General features: G+C 48.8%; 2 protein-coding genes and 1 pseudogene across 2 annotated transcripts; all 3 read right to left on the bottom strand.

Moving 5' to 3' along the window:
• Positions 1–184: 184 nt before the first annotated feature.
• On the bottom strand, positions 185–4,222 carry LOC112879327 (O-fucosyltransferase 5-like). Its single transcript, XM_025943553.1, has 3 exons — positions 2,869–4,222; positions 757–1,006; positions 185–639 (listed from the first exon to the last, which is right to left on the bottom strand). The coding sequence occupies exons 1-3, from the start codon at positions 4,128–4,130 to the stop codon at positions 463–465; spliced, it is 1,689 nt and encodes a 562-aa protein (XP_025799338.1). The 5' UTR covers positions 4,131–4,222; the 3' UTR covers positions 185–462.
• A 7,644-nt stretch (positions 4,223–11,866) lies between these two features.
• Positions 11,867–15,995, bottom strand: LOC112881290 (WAT1-related protein At5g64700-like). The gene is made up of 7 exons (XM_025945965.1): positions 15,736–15,995; positions 13,320–13,382; positions 13,072–13,188; positions 12,734–12,977; positions 12,426–12,584; positions 12,199–12,350; positions 11,867–12,104 (listed from the first exon to the last, which is right to left on the bottom strand). Exons 1-7 carry the CDS (start codon positions 15,993–15,995, stop codon positions 11,951–11,953), a joined length of 1,149 nt encoding a protein of 382 aa, XP_025801750.1. The 3' UTR covers positions 11,867–11,950.
• A 2,367-nt stretch (positions 15,996–18,362) lies between these two features.
• LOC112881289 lies at positions 18,363–20,260 on the bottom strand (annotated as a pseudogene).
• Between the last annotated feature and the right edge of the window lie 169 nt (positions 20,261–20,429).

Genomic DNA, 20,429 nt, shown 5'->3' with positions numbered 1-20,429 from the left:
CCTCAGCCCGCATAGCACTGGGCTCTGCGTTGTCGAAGGCCCGCAGGTAGGCCCATCCGAACTGCGGCGGGATCGTTTCATGTATTTGGGATATCAATCTCACCATTTTGGTATAACATCATGATGCCGCGCAAGTTTCACAACGCGAAAGATAGCAAGAAAAAAAAATCTCCCAAAGCAAGAATTAGCACAGCGTCAATTGTATTTTTATTGATCAATTAGAATTACCTTGAGCGCCACGTCAGCACCGTTTCAGTGGCACGTGCAGCAAAAACCCTGAAGCTCCTTTCCTATTACCTAACCGTGTAAGAATGAACACCCAAGAAACGAATGGAGGCACCGATACACACAACGCCTCTCTCACACTAGATGTACACGCCAATTTACACAGCATATCAACACGAGGTTTGGGGAAAAAACCTTCTGCGGCTACCGATCTTTTTCCTAGGATGTTTTGCTTTCTCAGTCTTGCTCTGCGATGTAGTTGGGCAGCTCACCCTGGCAGAGGTACTCGTCACAGTGGGACGCGGAACCCCAGCCCCTACGTAGCCGGAAGATGTCTTCCGTGAAGGTGGAGCCTGATGATCCAATGAACACGTTTGATAGTGCGCAGATTGTCTTGTCAAGCATTGCCTCAACCTGAATAAGCATTAGAAATGCAGATTTGGTCTTCAGTAAAACTGCCACCCTTGATGCCAGAAACAACAGAATGAAAAAAAAAACAAAAGAAAATTAGATGGGAGCTCATATGTGTACCTGATTATCTCCGCCCATGTGATTTCTGTATAGCAAGGCATCCCACTTCTCAGAACTGTGGTGCTCTGGCCTTTTCACAAGAGGGACCTGCCTGTCGTTGAATACAACCAAGGATTGGAGAAGATTTGTCTCGCTATCAGCAGCATCAGTAGATAAATATATCACTGGGGCATTAGCCTTCTCAACGATTCGTAGAATGCACTCTGCTGCCTGAGGGATGGGGAAGAAGCAGCTCTCTTTCTTCACATTACTGCAGGAAGATCAAGATATGAGTTACTGTCTCAAAATGAAAATGATACTTTGTGCAGGATGAAACTAAAAAAACAAGCACAGACCACATTATTCTTACATTATTAGTCTGTTACGCATAAAGTTTATTTACAAGAGTGGTATAGCCAAGAAGACTTGAACTGGAAATACTGCTATACAATTTGCCTACAGTATCTGCTGAATGTCCTGTCCAAACAATTAAAACATCCAGATACCAACAAGTTTTTTCTCTTTTGTAGTTTCAAGTACCAGACACTAGTCTCATACAGTTGTAAACATATAGAACAGACAGCTAAGTATAGCACAGAACTTAAGCATCTAACATCTGTGTCACCTCAAGCAACTGCAAATACTGCAACATATGAGAAATCTTTAAAGCATAGATCATAGGTCTGTATATCGACCAACAGATGAAGAAAGGTCACAGCCTATTCGATTCACACCAGTGATCAACCCTATTGCAATAAATCCAACAGAACTAGAAATAAGAATAGTTTAACATTTGATAATGAAGAACTGTACTAAGTGCATCTCAGCCTTTTGTTTGTCAGATATGATGAAACAATGAGCCAAAGAAGAGGGCTCAATTCAGTAGTCAGTAAGTGAAAGGTCTTAAAGAACTTGCAAAGGTGGTTATACTTTGCTATGCAATACTTTCTGGCCGCCAATAGAAACGGTTGAAAACAAGAAATGTAAACATTCTAATATCTCCGGCAATTCATGAATGTTGTGTTTAACTTAAGCTGCTATAGAAATTTATCTTGTCCTTGAACCGTAAGATGTTAGCTAGTAGTACGAACTGCTCAAGAAAAAGTTATGTTCAAACAACGCTCAAGAATGATACCAAGTGCAGCAACCAGTCCAACATTGGGCTTAGTTATCCTTTTTAGTCAAGCCATATGAGAGAATTTTCAACCCAAGCCAGAGCTGCTTGTGGGCTTTGTTCACTATTGACAAGCTAAAGTGACTTGATGCTTCAATCATGCTAGTGAGGTCTTGAAACATTTTTATAATATTTTAATACAGCACCACTCAGTAATCACGACATAGCAGGGTTTTTTTTTGTCTCTTGAATTCGTAGGACTGCATGACAGGTTAAATTTAGCAAGCACCAAAATGCTGTGACTAGTTCAGGTATCATGGCAATATGAATAATCCTAACTGCCACACTTTACAGTGGAGCGATGTGATGTAAGAAAATTGTCCTATGACTGCTGAACCAACTTCAGCAGTAGGAATATGTAGAATCATCCATACGAAAAAGTCAACTTACAAGACTAGCAAGGACAGTATTTCAATATAACAGCCAATGCTAGAGCAGATACCATCAGTCAATCACTCAGCGCCACCCAGGATAACTACAGAACTATGCTATGGTACTATGGTAGTAAACTTTCAAACAATGGAAATGGTTAATTTGTCATCAAGAGTTTTTGACTTCATTAAATTGCTTCATCAAGAAAACATAAAATAGTCCTAGTCAATGAGTTCAACTCCAACCATTCTTGCAGTATAAAATGTTGCCTAGATTCAAGTGAAACAGGCATTGACTTGCAGTATAAAATTTTGCCTAGATCCAAGTGAAGCATCTAGAACCAACTCCAATAATTCTTTGCCTAAATAAGTGCATGGTTTTATGCAATTGCACTGTCTAAGGCAAGGGCAATGATGGAATAACTAAAATAGGATATGGTATCGGCTAACCTAGAATTCCCAAGATGTAAGGATGAAACCAGCTACTACCAATGCCTACCAATATGTTTGCTCACAAATACCATAAATATATAATGTTTAACTGATTACAAGATGGAGGTAATTGAATGAACAAGAAGGATATCTTACCAGAACTTAAGGAATCCATGTCTTCGAAAATGCAAAGCAATATAGTTTCCCCCCAAGAAAGTCTGGACAAAGCGCTGAGCAGTGAGCATTATGAGCCTGCTTGGCTGGATCAAAGTCTTGCATTTGTGAGCCAACGGACCACCAGGCTGATTCACCCACTCATCCTCAATGTCAGCATAGAACATGTCACCAATGGCAAGGACCTCAGCATCTGTCGAGAACTTTGGTGTAATATCCCCCACGTATCTCTTCTTTGGCTCCTTGAGCTTCGCATCCTCCGGCCAAGCTGCCTCAATCTTGCCCAGAGAAATCCCCAATCCCTTCAACTTCTTAATATGGTCCTCGTCAAGGAAACATGGAGGCGACGCGATGTAGCATATGAACTGATCAATGCTCACTTTCTTCCTCTTCTCCACGAACTCCTCATAGGTGATCACAACCTTCCTCCCAATGCAATCATTAATGTGGTTGATATCAAGCACCCGTTCGTACTGGTAATCCACCTTCTGGCTGGGCACCACCAAGGTCCGGCCAAGGAGTGCCGCCATGAACATGTGCTTCTCCAAGCAAATCAAGTGGTTGGACATTTGCCCGGAGAGGCAGATGGCCAACAGGAACCGGTCCTTCTTGGGGTTCCACTCAATCGTCCGCCGGTCGGCCGGCAATTCCCTCCTCCTGCACCCGGCGGCAGGGAGATCGAGATCCAGTCCGTCCTCTGTCGCATTGCCAGCCCCGGAGCGGTGGGCGGATAGGAGCGCCGCCTGGATCTCGCGGTTGATCTTGATCTGGCTCTCAAGCGCGGCCTGGAGATCGGAGAGCGAGATGGGGGCGGAGGCGGAGCCGTTGGTGGGGGCGGCGGTGCGGTTGAAGAGGCTGAGGAGGCCGGAGCGCTGGGAGCGGAGGAGGTAGAGCGCGCGCAGCTCGGCCTCGCGCATGCGGGAGGCGACGGGGTCGGCGGCGGGCCCGGCGGAGGGGAGGCGAATGGAGGCGGGCAGGCGGAGGGAGGAGGCGCCGCCGAGGGAGAGGAAGAGGACGAGGGCGAGGAGCGGGAGGGAGACGAAGAGCACGAGGTAGCGGCGGGACCAGAGGGCGCGGGCGAGGGAGGCGGCGGCGGAGGGGAGCGCCGGGTGGAGCGCGGCGACGCCGAAGGAGGAGGGCGGCGAGCGGGAGCGGGGCGTGGGGGAGGGCGGCTTGGTGTGGTTCTGAGGGACGAGCGTCTCGAGGTCGTCGTCCTCGTCGGAGACGGGCGGGTCGCGGTCCATGGCGGCGGAGGCGGGGAGTGTCGGTGGGGGAGTGAGCAGAGCAGCGCGGGAGGGGCCGAGGAGACGTGGAGTAAGGCGGGGGAGAAACGGGTGGGAAAGAAAGATGGAGGGTGGATGATGGTGACTGTTGAACGAAACGATGTTGCTAGTAATTGCTACTACCTGTCTTCAGGTTCCCAAGTATCCTGAGTTTCAACTGTGTGAAACAGTTGTTGGGTTCAGTTGTCACCGAATTGAACTGATGCTGACAGAGTTTAACGGCAAGGATTCTGCTACATTTTAGGTTGTTTTTTTTTGCCGGAGCTAAGGGGGTTTGATTCCTACGGTTTATTTTAAGCCCTGTCACATCGGATGTTTGATGCTAATTAGAAGTACTAAATATATATTAATGACAAAATAAATTCCAAAACCCTAAGCTTATTCACGACGAATCTATTAAACCTAATTAGTCCGTGATTAACCCATATTATGCTACAATAAACATGTGCTAATCATGGATTAATTAGACTTAATAGATTCGTCTCATGAATAAAACTAAGCTTCTGTAGTTAGTTTTATAATTAACTTATGTTTAGTCTTTTTAATTGGTATCGAAATATTCGATGTGATATGACTTAAAATAAACCCGGCACCCCTTGCAAAGATTGAAAAAGACGAGCCATATAAGAAAGGGGCACGGTTGGGCGACTTTGTTTCCCTGTCCTCCCGAGGTGCATACTGTTGGAATATTTGGGCCTAGCCCATGTAAATCCAAATAATTCCTGTAAAAATCTCAAAGGCCCATTAGTGCATAGGTGCATGGCAACAAGTTAGTCCCACCTTGCTAGTGGAGGTGGAGGGAACCTAACTTAAATAGTTGGATGCTCTTCATGCTCTTGCAAGTGTGGGTGAGAGGAAGAAGGAAGAACACACGCGCGCGCTCGCTCGCCTCGCCTCGCCGGGCCGGGCCGGGCCGGGCTCGGGCGAAGGGCGCGCGCACGCGACGTGCGCGTGAATGGTCCGTCAAATCCGGGTCCAACCCTTGCGGGCGTGCGGCTTCCTTTTGCCGATCCGGTAAAGAGCCGATTGGCTCTCTCCGGTCTCGGGCGTGCGAAAGAGCCGATTGTTCTTCGGACTCGGGCGAACGGCTGTAAAAGAGCCGATCGTTCCCATGATCGACTCTTCAGACTCGGGCAAAAGAGCCGATTGTTTCCTATGAATCGGCTTTCCAGTCTCGAGTAAAGGCTGTAGAAAGCCCGGCGGCTTCCTTCCTTTTGCCACTTTGAATCTGTTACGGATTTCACGCGCGGATTTTTGGGACTCGTAACCGACTAGGTTTTGGGACGCCAAAACCCTAGCAGTTCTCCTGATAAATACGCGCGGGTGCCGGCACAGAGAAATATATAACGTAGAGAAAACCTACAACGCACAATACGCCTCAACCTGCCTGTTGCGCCTCCGCGTACGCTACTTCATCCCGTTCGTCGGCGTGCACCGGCGATCGGGAGAGCAGGTCTCCGGAACCTCGTCCTCAGCGATCCTGCACCGGGAGAGGGCGAATAAGGTTTTTGGGAAGCGCTCTGCGCGACTGCTCGAACGTTTCCACATCGGCTCTGCATCCTCGTCGCCACGGCTCGTCTACCTCCTCGTCAGTGGGGCGCGACTCGGCGTCGTCAAGCGCGCGGAGGTGCTGATCATCGCCGTCGGCATCTTTGTCTGGTTATTCCAGTCACGCAAAACACGTACGACTTTTCGTCCCTAACTATGTTTTTCATATCGAGTATGATCTGGTTAGGGTTAATATTGCTGCTGCAATATTTCATCTTCTATCATGTTATGAGCATGTTTAAATCTATATGTTTTCTGTACACAATTTCCATCGTGGTCATGATTTATCTTCGGATTAATTTAAAACTGAAATATCTACTTTTTCCAACAATCCAAAAACCTTATTATAGGAATTTCAGTTTCATGGCTGGATTTGTTGATGATCTGAGGCCCGAGAAGTTCTCTGGCGAGCACTTCAAAAGATGGCAAACGAGAGTGATTCTGTGGCTCTCCGCCATGAACGTGCTGTGGGTGTCTAAGGGCAAACCTGAGGGGATTCTTACCCCTGATCAGGAGAAGGCCTTTACCGAGGCCAACACACTTTTTGTGGGCGCTGTGATCGGTACACTTGTAGATCGTCTACAGGATGTGTACCTACATCACACAGACGCTAAAAAGTTGTGGGACGCCCTGGAAGCCGATTATGGCGGCACAGATGCTGGCGCTGAGCTGTACATCATGGAGCAGTACCATGACTACAAGATGACCGATGGGAAATCTGTAGTCGTGCAGGCTCATGAGATACAGTGCATGGCCAAAAAGCTTGAGCATCTCAAGATCAACCTACCCGACAAGTTTGTGGCTGGTGGCATCATTGCCAAGTTGCCTCCTTCCTGGAGGGATTTTGCCACTACACTCAAACACAAGAGGATGGAGATATCAGTATCTGATCTGATAGCATCTCTTGATGTTGAGGAGAAAGCTCGGGCCAAGGATGGGCGATCTAAGGCTGCTGAGGGCCAGACCAGTGTCAACATGGTGCAAAAGTCTCATGGCAAAGGCAAGGGCAAGGGAAAGAAGACCAAGCCGCAGCCTACAACTACTTTCAAGAAGAAGAAATTTAAGGAAGGTCAAGGCTGTTTTGTGTGTGGATCTACTGATCATTGGGCAAAGAAGTGCCCACACCGCAAAGGAAGAAAGCCTTCACCTGAGCAGAAGACTGTGAACACGGTCACCATGGCTGGAGTGGAAACCAGTGGGTATAATTCTATACCTTCGGTTTTTTCAGTGTTTCAATCTACTAGTTGGTGGCTTGATACTGGTGCAAATGTTCATGTGTGTTCTGATGCTACCTTGTTTTCTTCTTACCAGACCGCTCGGGATTCTACCGTGATGATGGGCAATGGGTCGCATGCTACTGTTCATGGTGTTGGCACGGTCGATCTGAAACTTACTTCGGGAAAGATCGTGCAGCTGAAGAACGTGCAGCATGTCCCTACTATCGGCAAGAATCTAGTTAGTGGATCCCTTTTGTGTAGGGATGGTTTTAAAGTAGTGATTGAGTCCAATAAATTTGTCGTGTCTAAGTGTGGACAATTTATCGGTAAAGGCTATGAGTGCGGAGGTCTGTTCCGCTTTTCAGTCTCAGATTACTGCAATAAGTCTGTGAACTTTATTTCAGATGGAATTAATGAGAGCGATGCATCTGTTTGGCACTCGCGTTTATGTCATCTGAATTTTGGCTCTATGTTTCGACTTTCCACCATGAGTTTAATTCCGAATTTTTCCATAGTTAAAGGTTCTAAGTGCCATAGTTGCGTGCAGTCTAAGCAACCTCGAAAACCTCACAAGGTAGCAGAGGAGAGATATTTGGCACCTCTAGAACTCGTCCATTCAGATATCTGTGAGATGAATGGCGTGTTAACAGAAGGTGGAAAAAGATATTTCATGACCTTGATTGACGATGCAACTAGATTTTGCTTTGTGTACTTGCTGAAAACGAAAGATGAGGCTCTTAACTGCTTTAAAATCTATAAGGCTGAAGTAGAAACCCAACTTGAGAAAAAGATTAAACGACTTAGGTCCGATCGAGGAGGTGAATATTTCTCTAATGATTTTGACTTATTCTGTGAGGAACATGGCATTATTCACGAGAGGACGCCTCCCTATTCACCCGAATCAAACGGGGTTGCCGAAAGGAAGAATCGCACGTTGTCTGACTTGGTTAATGCCATGTTAGACACCGCTGGATTATCTAAGGCATGGTGGGGGGAGGCAGTATTGACTGCATGTCATGTCCTGAATAGAGTTCCCATGAAGAATAAGGAAAAGACTCCTTACGAGGAGTGGATTGGGAGAAGACCTTCACTCTCTTACTTGCGCACTTGGGGTTGTTTGGCCAAGGTGAATGTGCCAATCAACAAGAAGCGCAAGTTGGGACCTAAAACTGTGGATTGTGTCTTTTTGGGTTATGCACATCATAGCGTTGCTTATAGATTTCTAGTAGTTAAATCTGAGGTGCCTGATATGCTTGTAAATTCTCTGCTTGAGTCTCGTGATGCAACTTTCTTTGAGAATATTTTTCCTATGAAAGCCACGCATGCTATATGTTCATTACCTCTAAATAAAACAGTGAATACAACTCCTGAATCTGTTGATTTTTCTGAGCATGATGAACACACACTTGAATCAAATCATGAGGAGATTCACAGTGATGCTCCTAGGAGGAGCAAGAGACAAAAGACTGTGAAGTCTTTTGGTGATGATTTCACTGTATATCTCATAGATGATTCTCCCAAAACAATTTCTGAGGCATTCTCATCTCCTGATGCGGATGATTGGAAAGAAGCTGTCCGTAGCGAGATGGACTCCATTCTCTCCAATGGAACTTGGGAGCTGGTCGAAAGACCGTACGGTTGCAAACCTGTGGGTTGCAAGTGGGTGTTCAAAAGGAAACTTAAGCCTGATGGTACTATTGATAAGTACAAGGCTCGTCTTGTGGCTAAGGGTTACACCCAGAAAGAAGGCGAAGATTTCTTTGATACTTACTCACCTGTTGCGAGATTGACCACTATTCGTGTTCTACTCTCCCTGGCTGCCTCGCATGGTCTTCTCATCCATCAGATGGATGTTAAGACAGCTTTCCTAAATGGAGAGCTGGAAGAGGAAATCTACATGACACAGCCTGATGGGTTTGTAGTAGAGGGTCATGAGAACAAGGTGTGCAAGCTGTATAAATCTTTGTATGGCCTGAAGCAAGCACCTAAGCAATGGCATGAGAAATTCAACTCGACACTCATATCAGCAGGCTTTAGTGTCAATGAGGCTGATCGATGTGTGTATTACCGCTATGGTGGGGGTCAAGGAGTTATATTGTGTCTGTATGTCGATGACATACTGATCTTTGGCACTAGTCTTGATGTAATCAACGAGGTCAAGATTTTCTTGTGTCAGAACTTTGATATGAAAGATCTTGGTGAAGCTGATGTTATTCTCAACATCAAGCTGATCAAGGGGGAGAATGGGATTACTCTTTCACAATCCCATTATGTGAAGAAAATGTTGAATCGGTTTGGCTATAAGGATAGCAAATCTAGTCCAACTCCCTATGATTCGAGCCTGATCCTTCGAAAGAACAAAAGAATTGGCAGAGACCAATTGAGATATTCACAGATAATTGGCTCACTCATGTATCTTGCGAGTGCAACGAGGCCTGACATCTCTTTTGCTGTTAGCAAGTTGAGCCGGTTTACTAGTAATCCGGGAGATGATCATTGGCGTGCGCTTGAGCGCGTAATGCACTACCTGGTGGGTACTACGGAATACGGGATTCACTATTCCGGTTTTCCTGCAGTACTGGAAGGATACAGTGATGCTAATTGGATATCGGATCTAGATGAGCTGTATGCCACTAGTGGATACGTCTTCACTCTTGGCGGTGCTGCTGTTTCATGGAGATCATGCAAACAGACGATCCTGACGAGATCTACTATGGAGGCAGAACTCACAGCACTAGATACAGCTACAGTGGAAGCCGATTGGCTTCGTGAGCTCTTGATGGACTTACCTATTGTCGAGAAACCATTGCCGGCAATAATGATGAACTGTGATAATCAAACTGTGATTGTCAAGGTAGACAGTTCAAAGGACAATACGAAGTCTTCAAGACATATCAAGAGACGGTTGAAATCAGTCAGGAAAATGAGAAACTCCGGAGTTATCACTGTGGGCTATGTCCACACTGAGAAAAATCTGGCTGATCCGTTTACCAAGGGGCTGTCACGTAATGTGATAGACAATGCATCCAAGGAGATGGGTCTGAGACCTGTATAAGCTATTCCCTAGTGGTAACCCAACCTATGTGATCGGAGATCCCGTGAATTAGGATCTGGGAAGAACAAGCTAGAGGTTAGCATGAGAGTAAAATTTTATACTCACTCGAGAAGGATGCAATACTCTCGATTACTGCATGGCAGGTTGGCGTTGGCCTTAATATATTCTGTTGGCTTTAATTAGCAAAGACGTTATCCTGCAGAACGTTCTTGAAAGAATACACCTATGTGAGCCCGACTGTTGGACGGTCGCAGTCTGTGAGATTCAGGTGATCTCTATTAAGCTCATGAAGAGACCAGGGAGTACGACCGATATGCTCCAACCGCGAAGTAGCCTACTGGAGGTCAAGTATCAGCTTGACTGTAAGTGAAACTCATTTGCACAAAACTTGCAATTCAAGGCTTAGTCCATTGTTCAAGTTGTGAATGAGTGTAGCTTGCTGTTCTAGATGGAAGTTCAACTTAACAGTCTCCATTGAAACACTGGTATATCAAACAACAGTGGGTTGAGGAAAAATCATAATGAGACTTTGAGATCTGGTGGGGGATTGTTGGAATATTTGGGCCTAGCCCATGTAAATCCAAATAATTCCTGTAAAAATCTCAAAGGCCCATTAGTGCATAGGTGCATGGCAACAAGTTAGTCCCACCTTGCTAGTGGAGGTGGAGGGAACCTAACTTAAATAGTTGGATGCTCTTCATGCTCTTGCAAGTGTGGGTGAGAGGAAGAAGGAAGAACACACGCGCGCGCTCGCTCGCCTCGCCTCGCCGGGCCGGGCTCGGGCTCGGGCTCGGGCGAAGGGCGCGCGCACGCGACGTGCGCGTGAATGGTCCGTCAAATCCGGGTCCAACCCTTGCGGGCGTGCGGCTTCCTTTTGCCGATCCGGTAAAGAGCCGATTGGCTCTCTCCGGTCTCGGGCGTGCGAAAGAGCCGATTGTTCTTCGGACTCGGGCGAACTGCTACGGCTGTAAAAGAGCCGATCGTTCCCATGATCGACTCTTCAGACTCGGGCAAAAGAGCCGATTGTTTCCTATGAATCGGCTTTCCAGTCTCGAGTAAAGGCTGTAGAAAGCCCGGCGGCTTCCTTCCTTTTGCCACTTTGAATCTGTTACGGATTTCACGCGCGGATTTTTGGGACTCGTAACCGACTAGGTTTTGGGACGCCAAAACCCTAGCAGTTCTCCTGATAAATACGCGCGGGTGCCGGCACAGAGAAATATATAACGTAGAGAAAACCTACAACGCACAATACGCCTCAACCTGCCTGTTGCGCCTCCGCGTACGCTACTTCATCCCGTTCGTCGGCGTGCACCGGCGATCGGGAGAGCAGGTCTCCGGAACCTCGTCCTCAGCGATCCTGCACCGGGAGAGGGCGAATAAGGTTTTTGGGAAGCGCTCTGCGCGACTGCTCGAACGCTTCCACATCGGCTCTGCATCCTCGTCGCCACGGCTCGTCTACCTCCTCGTCAGTGGGGCGCGACTCGGCGTCGTCAAGCGCGCGGAGGTGCTGATCATCGCCGTCGGCATCTTTGTCTGGTTATTCCAGTCACGCAAAACACGTACGACTTTTCGTCCCTAACTATGTTTTTCATATCGAGTATGATCTGGTTAGGGTTAATATTGCTGCTGCAATATTTCATCTTCTATCATGTTATGAGCATGTTTAAATCTATATGTTTTCTGTACACAATTTCCATCGTGGTCATGATTTATCTTCGGATTAATTTAAAACTGAAATATCTACTTTTTCCAACACATACACTATCTCCTGGAGAAGAGGTCAAGTGAGCTCGAGAGAAAACAAAAACAGGCTATCACATGACATGGTATGATTCTATTTCTTGCAGTTGCAGATGCATCGAGGACAACAACAGTTGTGCGATCACCGTTGACAATACGTTCATCGTGGGGGCGCCGACAGGTCTGCACTCCCACGATTGCTAGCTAGAAAGGCACCAAGGCTAGGCCATGTCATCGCCGCCATGCTCCTGCGCTTCCTCCTCACTACCGGCAGCTGGCTTCTGCGCCGCGGCGACATCAGCGAGCTGCAGCTCCTTCCCTTTACCCCACAAGAACGCGTATAGGCCCACAAAAATGAGCATTGTCCCTAGAACGCTGCACATAGCATTATCAAGTCATCATAGTCAGTTGCTGCATCTGCATCTGTTCAGGCGCTGAAGTGCCAAGCTCAGATCATGATCAAGCTCACCTCCCCAGGTAGATGTTGGTGCCAAGCAGCAGCGAGTCCATGGCGGTGGTTATGATCAGCAGCAGCGGGCTGAACATGGAGGGGTAGATCGGCCCGCGGCGGCTGATCACCCAGGAGATGAGCACGTATGTGACGCCCGTGTTGAACACCCCCTGCTGACATGGAACACCGCGAGATTAGGGTGGACAGATCAGCAACTGGCACGGGGTTCTGGCTAATCACAGCACCGAGTAGACGACGGTCAGAAGCTGCAGGTCCCACTTGAGCTTCCATTCAGCTCTGCTGTGGCCGAGCGAGATGCCGACCACAAAACACTGCAGGCTTCCCAGCAGGCACGTCAGCGTTGTCACCAAGTACTTGGATGGGAATACCTTCGCAAGCCTAGCCTGCAAGTGATCGAGGACATACACATCGAGAGTATTCATATATACACACATGATTCCACAGGAAGCACGTCTTCAGACTGAGCTGGTGTTTAGCTCGAGCTGATCAAGAGCTGGCTTCAATTAGGTTTCAAGGCCGAGCTAGCACACACCTGCACGATGAACCACAGGGCATAGCTCAGGCAGCTGCCGCATAGGAACAGTGTGCCGGCGACCATGCCGTGGTGAAGGCCTGCGGGGCTTGTTGCCGTCGCATGGGATCTCAGTAGGCGGGTAGCCCAGAGGTGCAGCCGCCGGCCTTTGAACAGGCTAGCGACCATCGCCCCGCAGACGCACATCACTGTGCCCAAGAGCTTCATCCTGCCAGGCCACTTTGTGAGCATCAGCTTCTCGGCCCTGGAACAAGTAGTCGCTCGTGCAAATCATGTCAGTTACAGTCGCATCTGTGAATGGGAATAGCAGCGCGTGGTTTCAAGCTTGGATCAAATACCGGAGCATGATGGCGATGATGAAGGTGATAATGGGGATCAGGTTGAGGAAGTTGACTGAGTACGCGGCGCTGGTGGCACGCAGGCCGTGGTAGTACAGCCCCATTGCCAGGACGATTCTACATGAGACATCCCCCCCCCCCCTCACAGAGGGATACGGCAAAGTATATATGATCAATTAGAGGTCAAAATTGTGATAACAAAGTATGACTAAATAAGAGGTTGACAAAGTGAGATATATAGTGCTCACCCGAGTGCAGCATTAACGGAAATCCAACCCCATATAACCAAGCTCACCTGTTTCAACATTTCCCTGCAAAAACACAAAGATGGCAATAGAAATTCCAAAGTTTAAGATTGTGTATGCTTCAAGAGAATTTTAAACACAATATTGACAAACATGTATGTATGAGATTTATCAATTTTGGAGAAAAGAAACCACTGTCATGCCAATCAAAGAGAAGTTCAGGGTTTTAAAGAAATGACAGGAACATATTCCAATTATTTTTCTTCAACATAAACTCATTTCTTTAGAAAGGGGCCATCTCCAGCCTCTGCAAGTGCAGACAACCTGTTTTTATTACAAAGTTTCCAGCAATCTAGCTGACTAAAGTGAAATGATGCTACAAATAATAGCTATATCAAGGAAAGCAAAGTCTATTATTAATTCAACATAAACTCATGTTAAACTTTAAGGGGGAAAAAGTCATTTGAGAAAGAAATTAGATATCAATATTTTTATATAGAGAAGTCAAGAAACATCAATTTAAAAAGAGATTTAGTTTGGTCTAGGCCTTAGCTCTCTTCTGTACTAATACAAATCAGTGTCTTATTGTAGGAGCTTTATTATGGGTATGTTTGGATCCACCAACTAAATTTTAATAAATTTAGCTGCTAGGATTCAAACGGTCCAGCTAAAAGTCCAGCTAAATTTTAGTTAGGTCTATTAATTGGATGATCCAAACACTCTAGCTAAAATTTAGCTGGGCGAACTTTTAGCTGGCTAAAGTTTAGCTTTAAAATTTTAGCTAGCTAAATTTTAGTTTAGTGATCCAAACAGACCCTATGTGTCTTAGATTCTTTTATGGATGGTTAGCTCACTCGCAGACAGACCTTTTTAGATGATCTTCCCCAAATCTTCTGCTATTTTTACGTTAAAAAATTATTATACATTTACATCTAGATATATAATTTATGTTATATATCTAGAAAATCAAAATGATCTATAATTTTAAATGGAGGAAGTAGAACGAAACTATTTAGTCAATGTATTGAACTTGTGGTACCATTGGAGTTTACATTACGACCTGGGAAAACGCATTGAGTGTTATTAATTCCGGATGTGCTACTGTCCAAACAGAGTTGGGGAACGATTGACTGTCGCTTTTGTGTAAGGATATTTGATCTGATGGCTCCCTCCAGCACGCGAGATGGGCGTTTCTGCACCTCTGAGATGAGATGCTGATGACACTTTGACAGAGATACATTTACATCACCATTTGTTCTTCTTTTTTCGAGAAACTTTGCTTTTTTTTAGAAAAGGGAGAGTTTCCGGTCTCTGCAACTCGAGAAACTTTGCTGATGACCATTTCTTCTTCTTCTACCTCCTACTACTGCTTGGCAGTTCCAGGTTGTCGATCACGGATCATCTATTGTATTTCTTCAGGGAGTTGTTAGCGAGCCATACTAGCATACTCTGGAAAGACAAAAACGCTGACAAAATTGCTCCGAGTTTTTCCGGTCTCGTCGAATCAGCAGGCAGTTGGAGAAGTGAACAGTAATACAGTATGGAGGTTTGCAGCAAGTTGCAACTTGATTAGATTTGCGAGTCAGACAGTCAGTAGCTAGTACATACGTATCTGTTGTTGTCCCTTGGATTGTGGATCAGACAACCTCAGATCAAATTATAGTCCGATATGAGCCAACTGCGCATGCAAGAACAACAGTAACTACTGGATCGATGCTGTGCTTCAGTAGTACAGAAATGCAATGAACCTTTCTACGGTAGCGATCTACTCTGATGTAAGCATATCACGGTATCCATCGTACCCTGATTCTTGCTCGTCACCAGCCTATGATGACTGTGATGTCTTGCTCAAAGAGAAAACGACGGAAGAATAGAGAAAGATCATTGCGAATTTTCAATTGCCAAAAAAATTTCTTATCTCACAATCACGAACTGTAACTGTCTAACCAAAGTGCAATACCATGTGTGCTATCAGATACTGGGTATATATATTTTTCGGTGGCCTGAAGTTATGCAATACCATGTCATCTTTTGAACGAATAAACTTTTACATATGGCCTCATGGGTGCAGGAAGAGAGCAGAGGCTGAAATGATGAAAGGAAATAAACATAAGAAAAATCATCAAGAACGTTCTTCAAGGCATAGGCAAGGTCTGAAACCTTCATAAGAAAACAACTTGTTCGCTTTTTGAAATATTAACTTGTTCATGTAAATGAGTTTTCTTTCGATGTCTAAATGAGAATTGATACACATATTGGTTGCATATTCTGAGAATTGGACTACACAACTCTGTAAGGTTAACCACGTACGCAATCATTGATCGATCACCTACAGTATTGGAAGAGAAAGCATTGAAGCAACGGCGAGGAGACAGAACAATTCAAGCACGTACGCAGTAAAAGGAAGTGGCGTACGCACCTTTCGAAGATGAGGGCAAGGGGCGCGACGGCGGCCGCGGCGATGAGGTTGCGGTAGACGAGGAAGACGAAGGGGCGCATGCCGGAGTTGAGGGCCAGCTTGCAGATGAGCAGCGTCACCATCGTGAGCACCTGCACCAGAATCATGCTCAGCGGCAGCATCGCCGTCTCGAACGCCCACGACGACGACGTCAGCGCCTTGCTGATGATCTTCGCTGCAGCTGGCTTCTTCACGGCCTCCGTCGCCGCTTCTGCCTCCATTACGCTGCCTCTCCCGGCCTCCTCGACGTACTCGTCCCCGGCCCGCGGTTGGTTTTCTCACTTTCTGGAGCTGTGAATCGATGCCCCGCGGGGAGGAGGAAGAAGACGCCACAAGTTGAGCTCGCGTCTATATATACAGGAGTAAATGGGACGCGAGAGAACTACAGAGAAGGGTGAGAACGCGCGCATGCGAGAGTAGTTCAGCAGAAGATGGGGCCATGGTGGTCGGTGTAGAAAGAAACAAAGAAGCACGATAAAGGCATCTTAAATCCAAGATACGTTTTATTTATACTATGCTTGTTTTGGACTTCTAGCTCTATTTGTGTGCAGCGGTAGTCTTCGTAGTATCAAGATTTAATATTGACACACCCAGCGTGTATGAAATCAGTAATGTCGTAGCTAGGTAATAATCTCGTAAAGAAAACAAACATTATGACGAGGAATATAGTAAGCAACTATTAACAAAGAAAAGAATTTGGTCAAGCATATTGTAAATGTACGTACTCTCTCCGTCCAAATTACAAATTATTTTAGCTTTTTAAAATTTATAGACTCTACTATATACCTAGATATAAATATATATATATACTAAAAAATTAAAACGACTAATAATTTATCCCGATTTCTTCCATGGTGGATAGCAAATGCATCGGGTTTGTCCTGTTCAGATTTCTTCCATCTTGCGTATTGCCAGAGAACATACCAGAGCAGATATTCACCAACACCACACGGTCCCGCGCCGGCCCATCCACCACCCCTTTTCATGACACGTTCAGCCATCCTTCTGTCATGGGGATTTGTACGCGACGACAGCTCCCTTCTGAACATGCCCCCAGAGGTCGGAGTCCAGGTAGACGGTGTTCGGGCGGACCGACGGGAACACGCCGGTGGGGATGGATAGCGCGCCCAGCCTGCCGGCGAAGACGCCGCGACCGCGGAGGCCGCGGACGGGCGCAACTTTGCGCGCGCCGAGATCCACCCGGTAGATCCCGCACTTCCTCACCCAGTTGTCGTAGTTCGTCCCCGACGGCGCTATCCAGCAGCGGAGCAGCAGCAGCTCCCCGTCGCTCTCCAGAAGCTGCAAGGTGTCCATGAACGACATCAGGGACACCGCGAAGGTTATCCCGGCGACCACCTCCAGCCGTGGCGGCTCGTTGTCAGCCGCTGCCCTAGCGTCCAGCGCCATGACGGCCCTGCTGGTTGCGCAGTAGAAGCGGCCTGAGAACGACATGGCCGAGTGGAAGTGCGTGCCGCCGCCGCTGCCGACCTCGCCGCCGTCCAGCAGCCGTCCCCAGGCCTGGCGACGAGGAGCAGGCTGCGGAGACAGAGCGCCACCGTGGAGTCGTCGGCGAGACCGATGCCTACGACCGTAGCGGGAGAATCGAGACCATGGTTGGAGATTGTTATGCCCATCTCCGCGGGCAGTCGCGGGAGCTCGGCGAGCTGCCTCGTGAGCGGGTTCAGCAGGCGGACCGCGTAGGTCGACTCGTCGAGCAGGGCGAGGAGGCCCTCCGCGGTGGCTCCGAATTGGTGGTGGCCGTCGTGCCCCGGGAGCTCCGTCTGGACGCGCTGCCCGGTGGAGACGTTGAGGAAGCGGTGCCGGTGGCGGCCAGCAGGGCCGGGCGGCGCGGCCTCACGGAGCATGATCCACCGGCGCGGGTGGAAGCGGCGGTCCAGGCACCCCCGGGCGTCCTCGGCGTGCCCCGCCGCCACCCGCGGCACACGGCGCGGAAGCTCACGTAGTCCGTCACGTCGTTGGTGAGCGCGAGCTCGGCGATGACCCCCGCCAGCCCGTACGTCAGGTCGGCCCAGCAGCGCCTCGTCGGGACGTGACGCCGGCGGCGGGCCCCGCGTGCGGGCTTCGCTGGCCAGGATGATGAAGAGATTGCAAGAGCGGATGGTGCCGGCTTGGCGGCGACGCCCGCCCGCTTGGCCTTGGCACCGCGAGATGGGCCAGACTCCACGAACGGGGATCTTGTGTGCTTCGCCATTCGATCCAATGGCGCCGACTTCAAAGACGGCGCCGGGTACGGACGATGATCGACTACTCTTTTTGCGTGGAAGGATTGGTGATAGGGCGCCTTTTGCAGTAAAAGTAGACTAGGGTTTGAGATGCGTCGACGCCTGGACGGTACTATTAACCCGATCTCTACGCTGATCGCCGAGTTTGGAACCGCAACCTAATCCGTCTCCGTATCAGCAACGACACCGCATTAATTTTGCTCGAGTTCTTTTGTCATACTGGAGTGATCTCCATTTTTTTATAGAAACAAAATATTCCAGCCTCTACATTATTATTGTTGGACTAGTGATTGCTACCAAATCGAAGTCATCGAGTCCTGTTAGAAATGTCGTTTTACTGATTGCTCAAGCAAGTCGCCTGCAGATGTCCTGGATGCAGTTGCACAGACAATCGACAATGCTATCCGGGCATACCCACCCATCAGGTACCGGACCACATTCGCAAGGTTCTCTGCTTCCATCTGCAATATTGTACCCCACAATTTGCCTATCACATTCGAATGCTAGGTAGATGGTATCAGCAGTGACACAAGGAAAGACCCCTGCTGATACAGAGATTGTGCGGAGTGCGGTTCATGCCCATGAACAAAGCGCGCCCATTGAAGCTCTTGGCCGGGATCAGGAGCCCAGCTTCCAGATCCACTCTGTAGACATCCTACTTCCTGAAGTAGTTGCTGTCGTGGCATAGCGTCCGGTGCACCAGCAGCAGCTCGCCGCCATTGTCCACCAGGTGGAGGCTGTGCATCATCTGGGAGAAATAAAATGACTCGCTGAACTCAGCGATCAGCAGCAGCCGTGGCGGTTGCTGGTCTGAAGTGATGTTCAACAACATGACGCGCGCCCCAGCAGGTGGCTCAAGAAACGCCCCGCAAAAGGCAAGGTCGAAGTCGAATTCATGTACTCGTCGTTGACTATGGTCCAGCTCTCGTCGCCGGGCTTAGCGACAGCGAGCACAATGGGAGAATAGAAACAGACTGCCACCGCGGAGGCATCGGCGACGAGGCCGACGCCGTACACTTGAAGGCTCCGTGCCGACTCGTAGCGCCTAGCTTGCAGGCAGGAGCGCGGCGAGTGGCGGGAGGTCGGTGAGCTGGCGCGTGAGAGGGTTGAGCAGGCGGACGACCAGGGTTGCTTCGTGGACCAGCAGGAGGAGGCCCTCGGGGGTGAGTGCGGGCAACGTGTGCTCGTCGAGCTCCGGGCCTTGTCGGTGGAAACGTTGAGGAAGCGGTGGCGGCGAGGGCCTTGTTGAGCATGATCCACCGGGGCGGGTGGAAGCGGCCGTCCAGGTAGGCGTCGCGCGGGTCGGCGAGCACCGCCCGACCGCCGCCCGAGCGCGCTGCTGGGTATTTAGTCATGGGCCGAAAGATCTATTGGGCCTTATGATCTAGTTGCAGAAGCGGGCTTGGAAAAAAAAACAATAGCGCAGGTGTTCGTTCTTGACTTCGGGTGGGCACGTGACGTGAGGTCGAGTGCACGGCTGCACGTGGTTTTTGTGTCCACCACCATTGAACCATCTGCAGGTTCCCAATGCAACCCCTCGGTCCGGCTCGCCGGTGGCACGTTGCTACCGGCGAGCTGATCAGCGGGGGCTGCACCGAGGCGAGGCCGCGTCCTGTTCCTCCTGTCGGCTCCTCGCCGCGGCGGGCCCGTCACGCGACGGCGAAGCGGCGGCGACCGAACCAAGCAGAGACCTGCGGCCTGCGGGAGGCGGCTCCGGCCCAACCACCCCGACGTCGACCAACGAACGATGCGAATGCGATGGCGCCGGCGAAAGCCACCCGCCACCGGACGGATCTCTGATCCCTCCTCGTCCCCGCATTAACCATGCCGGCCGTGCGCACACCCGGGCGCCCGCCCACACGTGTGCCTCCCCGGTGGTCAACCACCGTCGCCCGTGCCAGTGCCAATGCGCGCGAGCCACACGACGCCAGTTTGCCTGCAACCCGCGCTTTTCTTTTTCAATCTCTCATCATTCATCGCCAGTAGTATATGTATACTATACACGTGTCTTTCCTTTTCCTTTTTTTTTCCTTTTCTCGTCTTGCCTTTTTTGTATTTACAAGCTACTGGCGCGCGCGCGCGGCGGGCATTGACCCTGATCAGTGATCACCACCAACCGTGGCGTGGCGTCCCTTTTCCGAAAAGAAAAGCAAAGGAGAAAGAAAGGAAAAGGAAGTTTGCTCGGCAGTGTCGGCGAGGGACACCTGCGGAGGAACGGCGGGGAGGAGGAGCTCAGTCGTCATCGCCTATGCACACCATTTCCATGGCTCAAAGGGAAGCAATCTTCTTGTTTTTTTCTTTTTGATGTTTCCTTGGAAGCGATCCTAGCTATCACGGTTGAAGAAGGTGAGCTACCACCACTCGTCATCTCTATGTACACCGACAGCGCAGTTTCCTGCTGTCGGTCGGGCC

The sequence above is a fragment of the Panicum hallii genome, chromosome 2, assembly GCF_002211085.1.
Source record: "Panicum hallii strain FIL2 chromosome 2, PHallii_v3.1, whole genome shotgun sequence".
In the NCBI taxonomy this organism is placed as follows: Eukaryota; Viridiplantae; Streptophyta; class Magnoliopsida; order Poales; family Poaceae; genus Panicum; species Panicum hallii.
The sequence above is the reverse complement of the archived record's forward strand: the minus strand, read 5'-3'. Positions and strand labels throughout refer to the sequence as shown.

Bases quoted from the DNA above. Each gene is read 5' to 3' on its own strand.
- LOC112879327 (XM_025943553.1), bottom strand. From the start codon at position 4,130: ATGGACCGCGACCCGCCCGTCTCCGACGAGGACGACGACCTCGAGACG. The intron at 1,007-2,868 runs GTAAGATATCCT...ATCTTCCTGCAG, and splicing joins CATGGATTCCTTAAGTTCTG to TAATGTGAAGAAAGAGAGCT. The intron at 640-756 runs GTACACATATGA...ATGCTTATTCAG, and splicing joins ACATGGGCGGAGATAATCAG to GTTGAGGCAATGCTTGACAA.
- LOC112881290 (XM_025945965.1), bottom strand. From the start codon at position 15,995: ATGGAGGCAGAAGCGGCGACGGAGGCCGTGAAGAAGCCAGCTGCAGCG. The intron at 13,383-15,735 runs GTGCGTACGCCA...GTGTTTTTGCAG, and splicing joins CTTGCCCTCATCTTCGAAAG to GGAAATGTTGAAACAGGTGA. The intron at 12,351-12,425 runs GTGCTGTGATTA...CCATGTCAGCAG, and splicing joins TTCTGACCGTCGTCTACTCG to GGGGTGTTCAACACGGGCGT.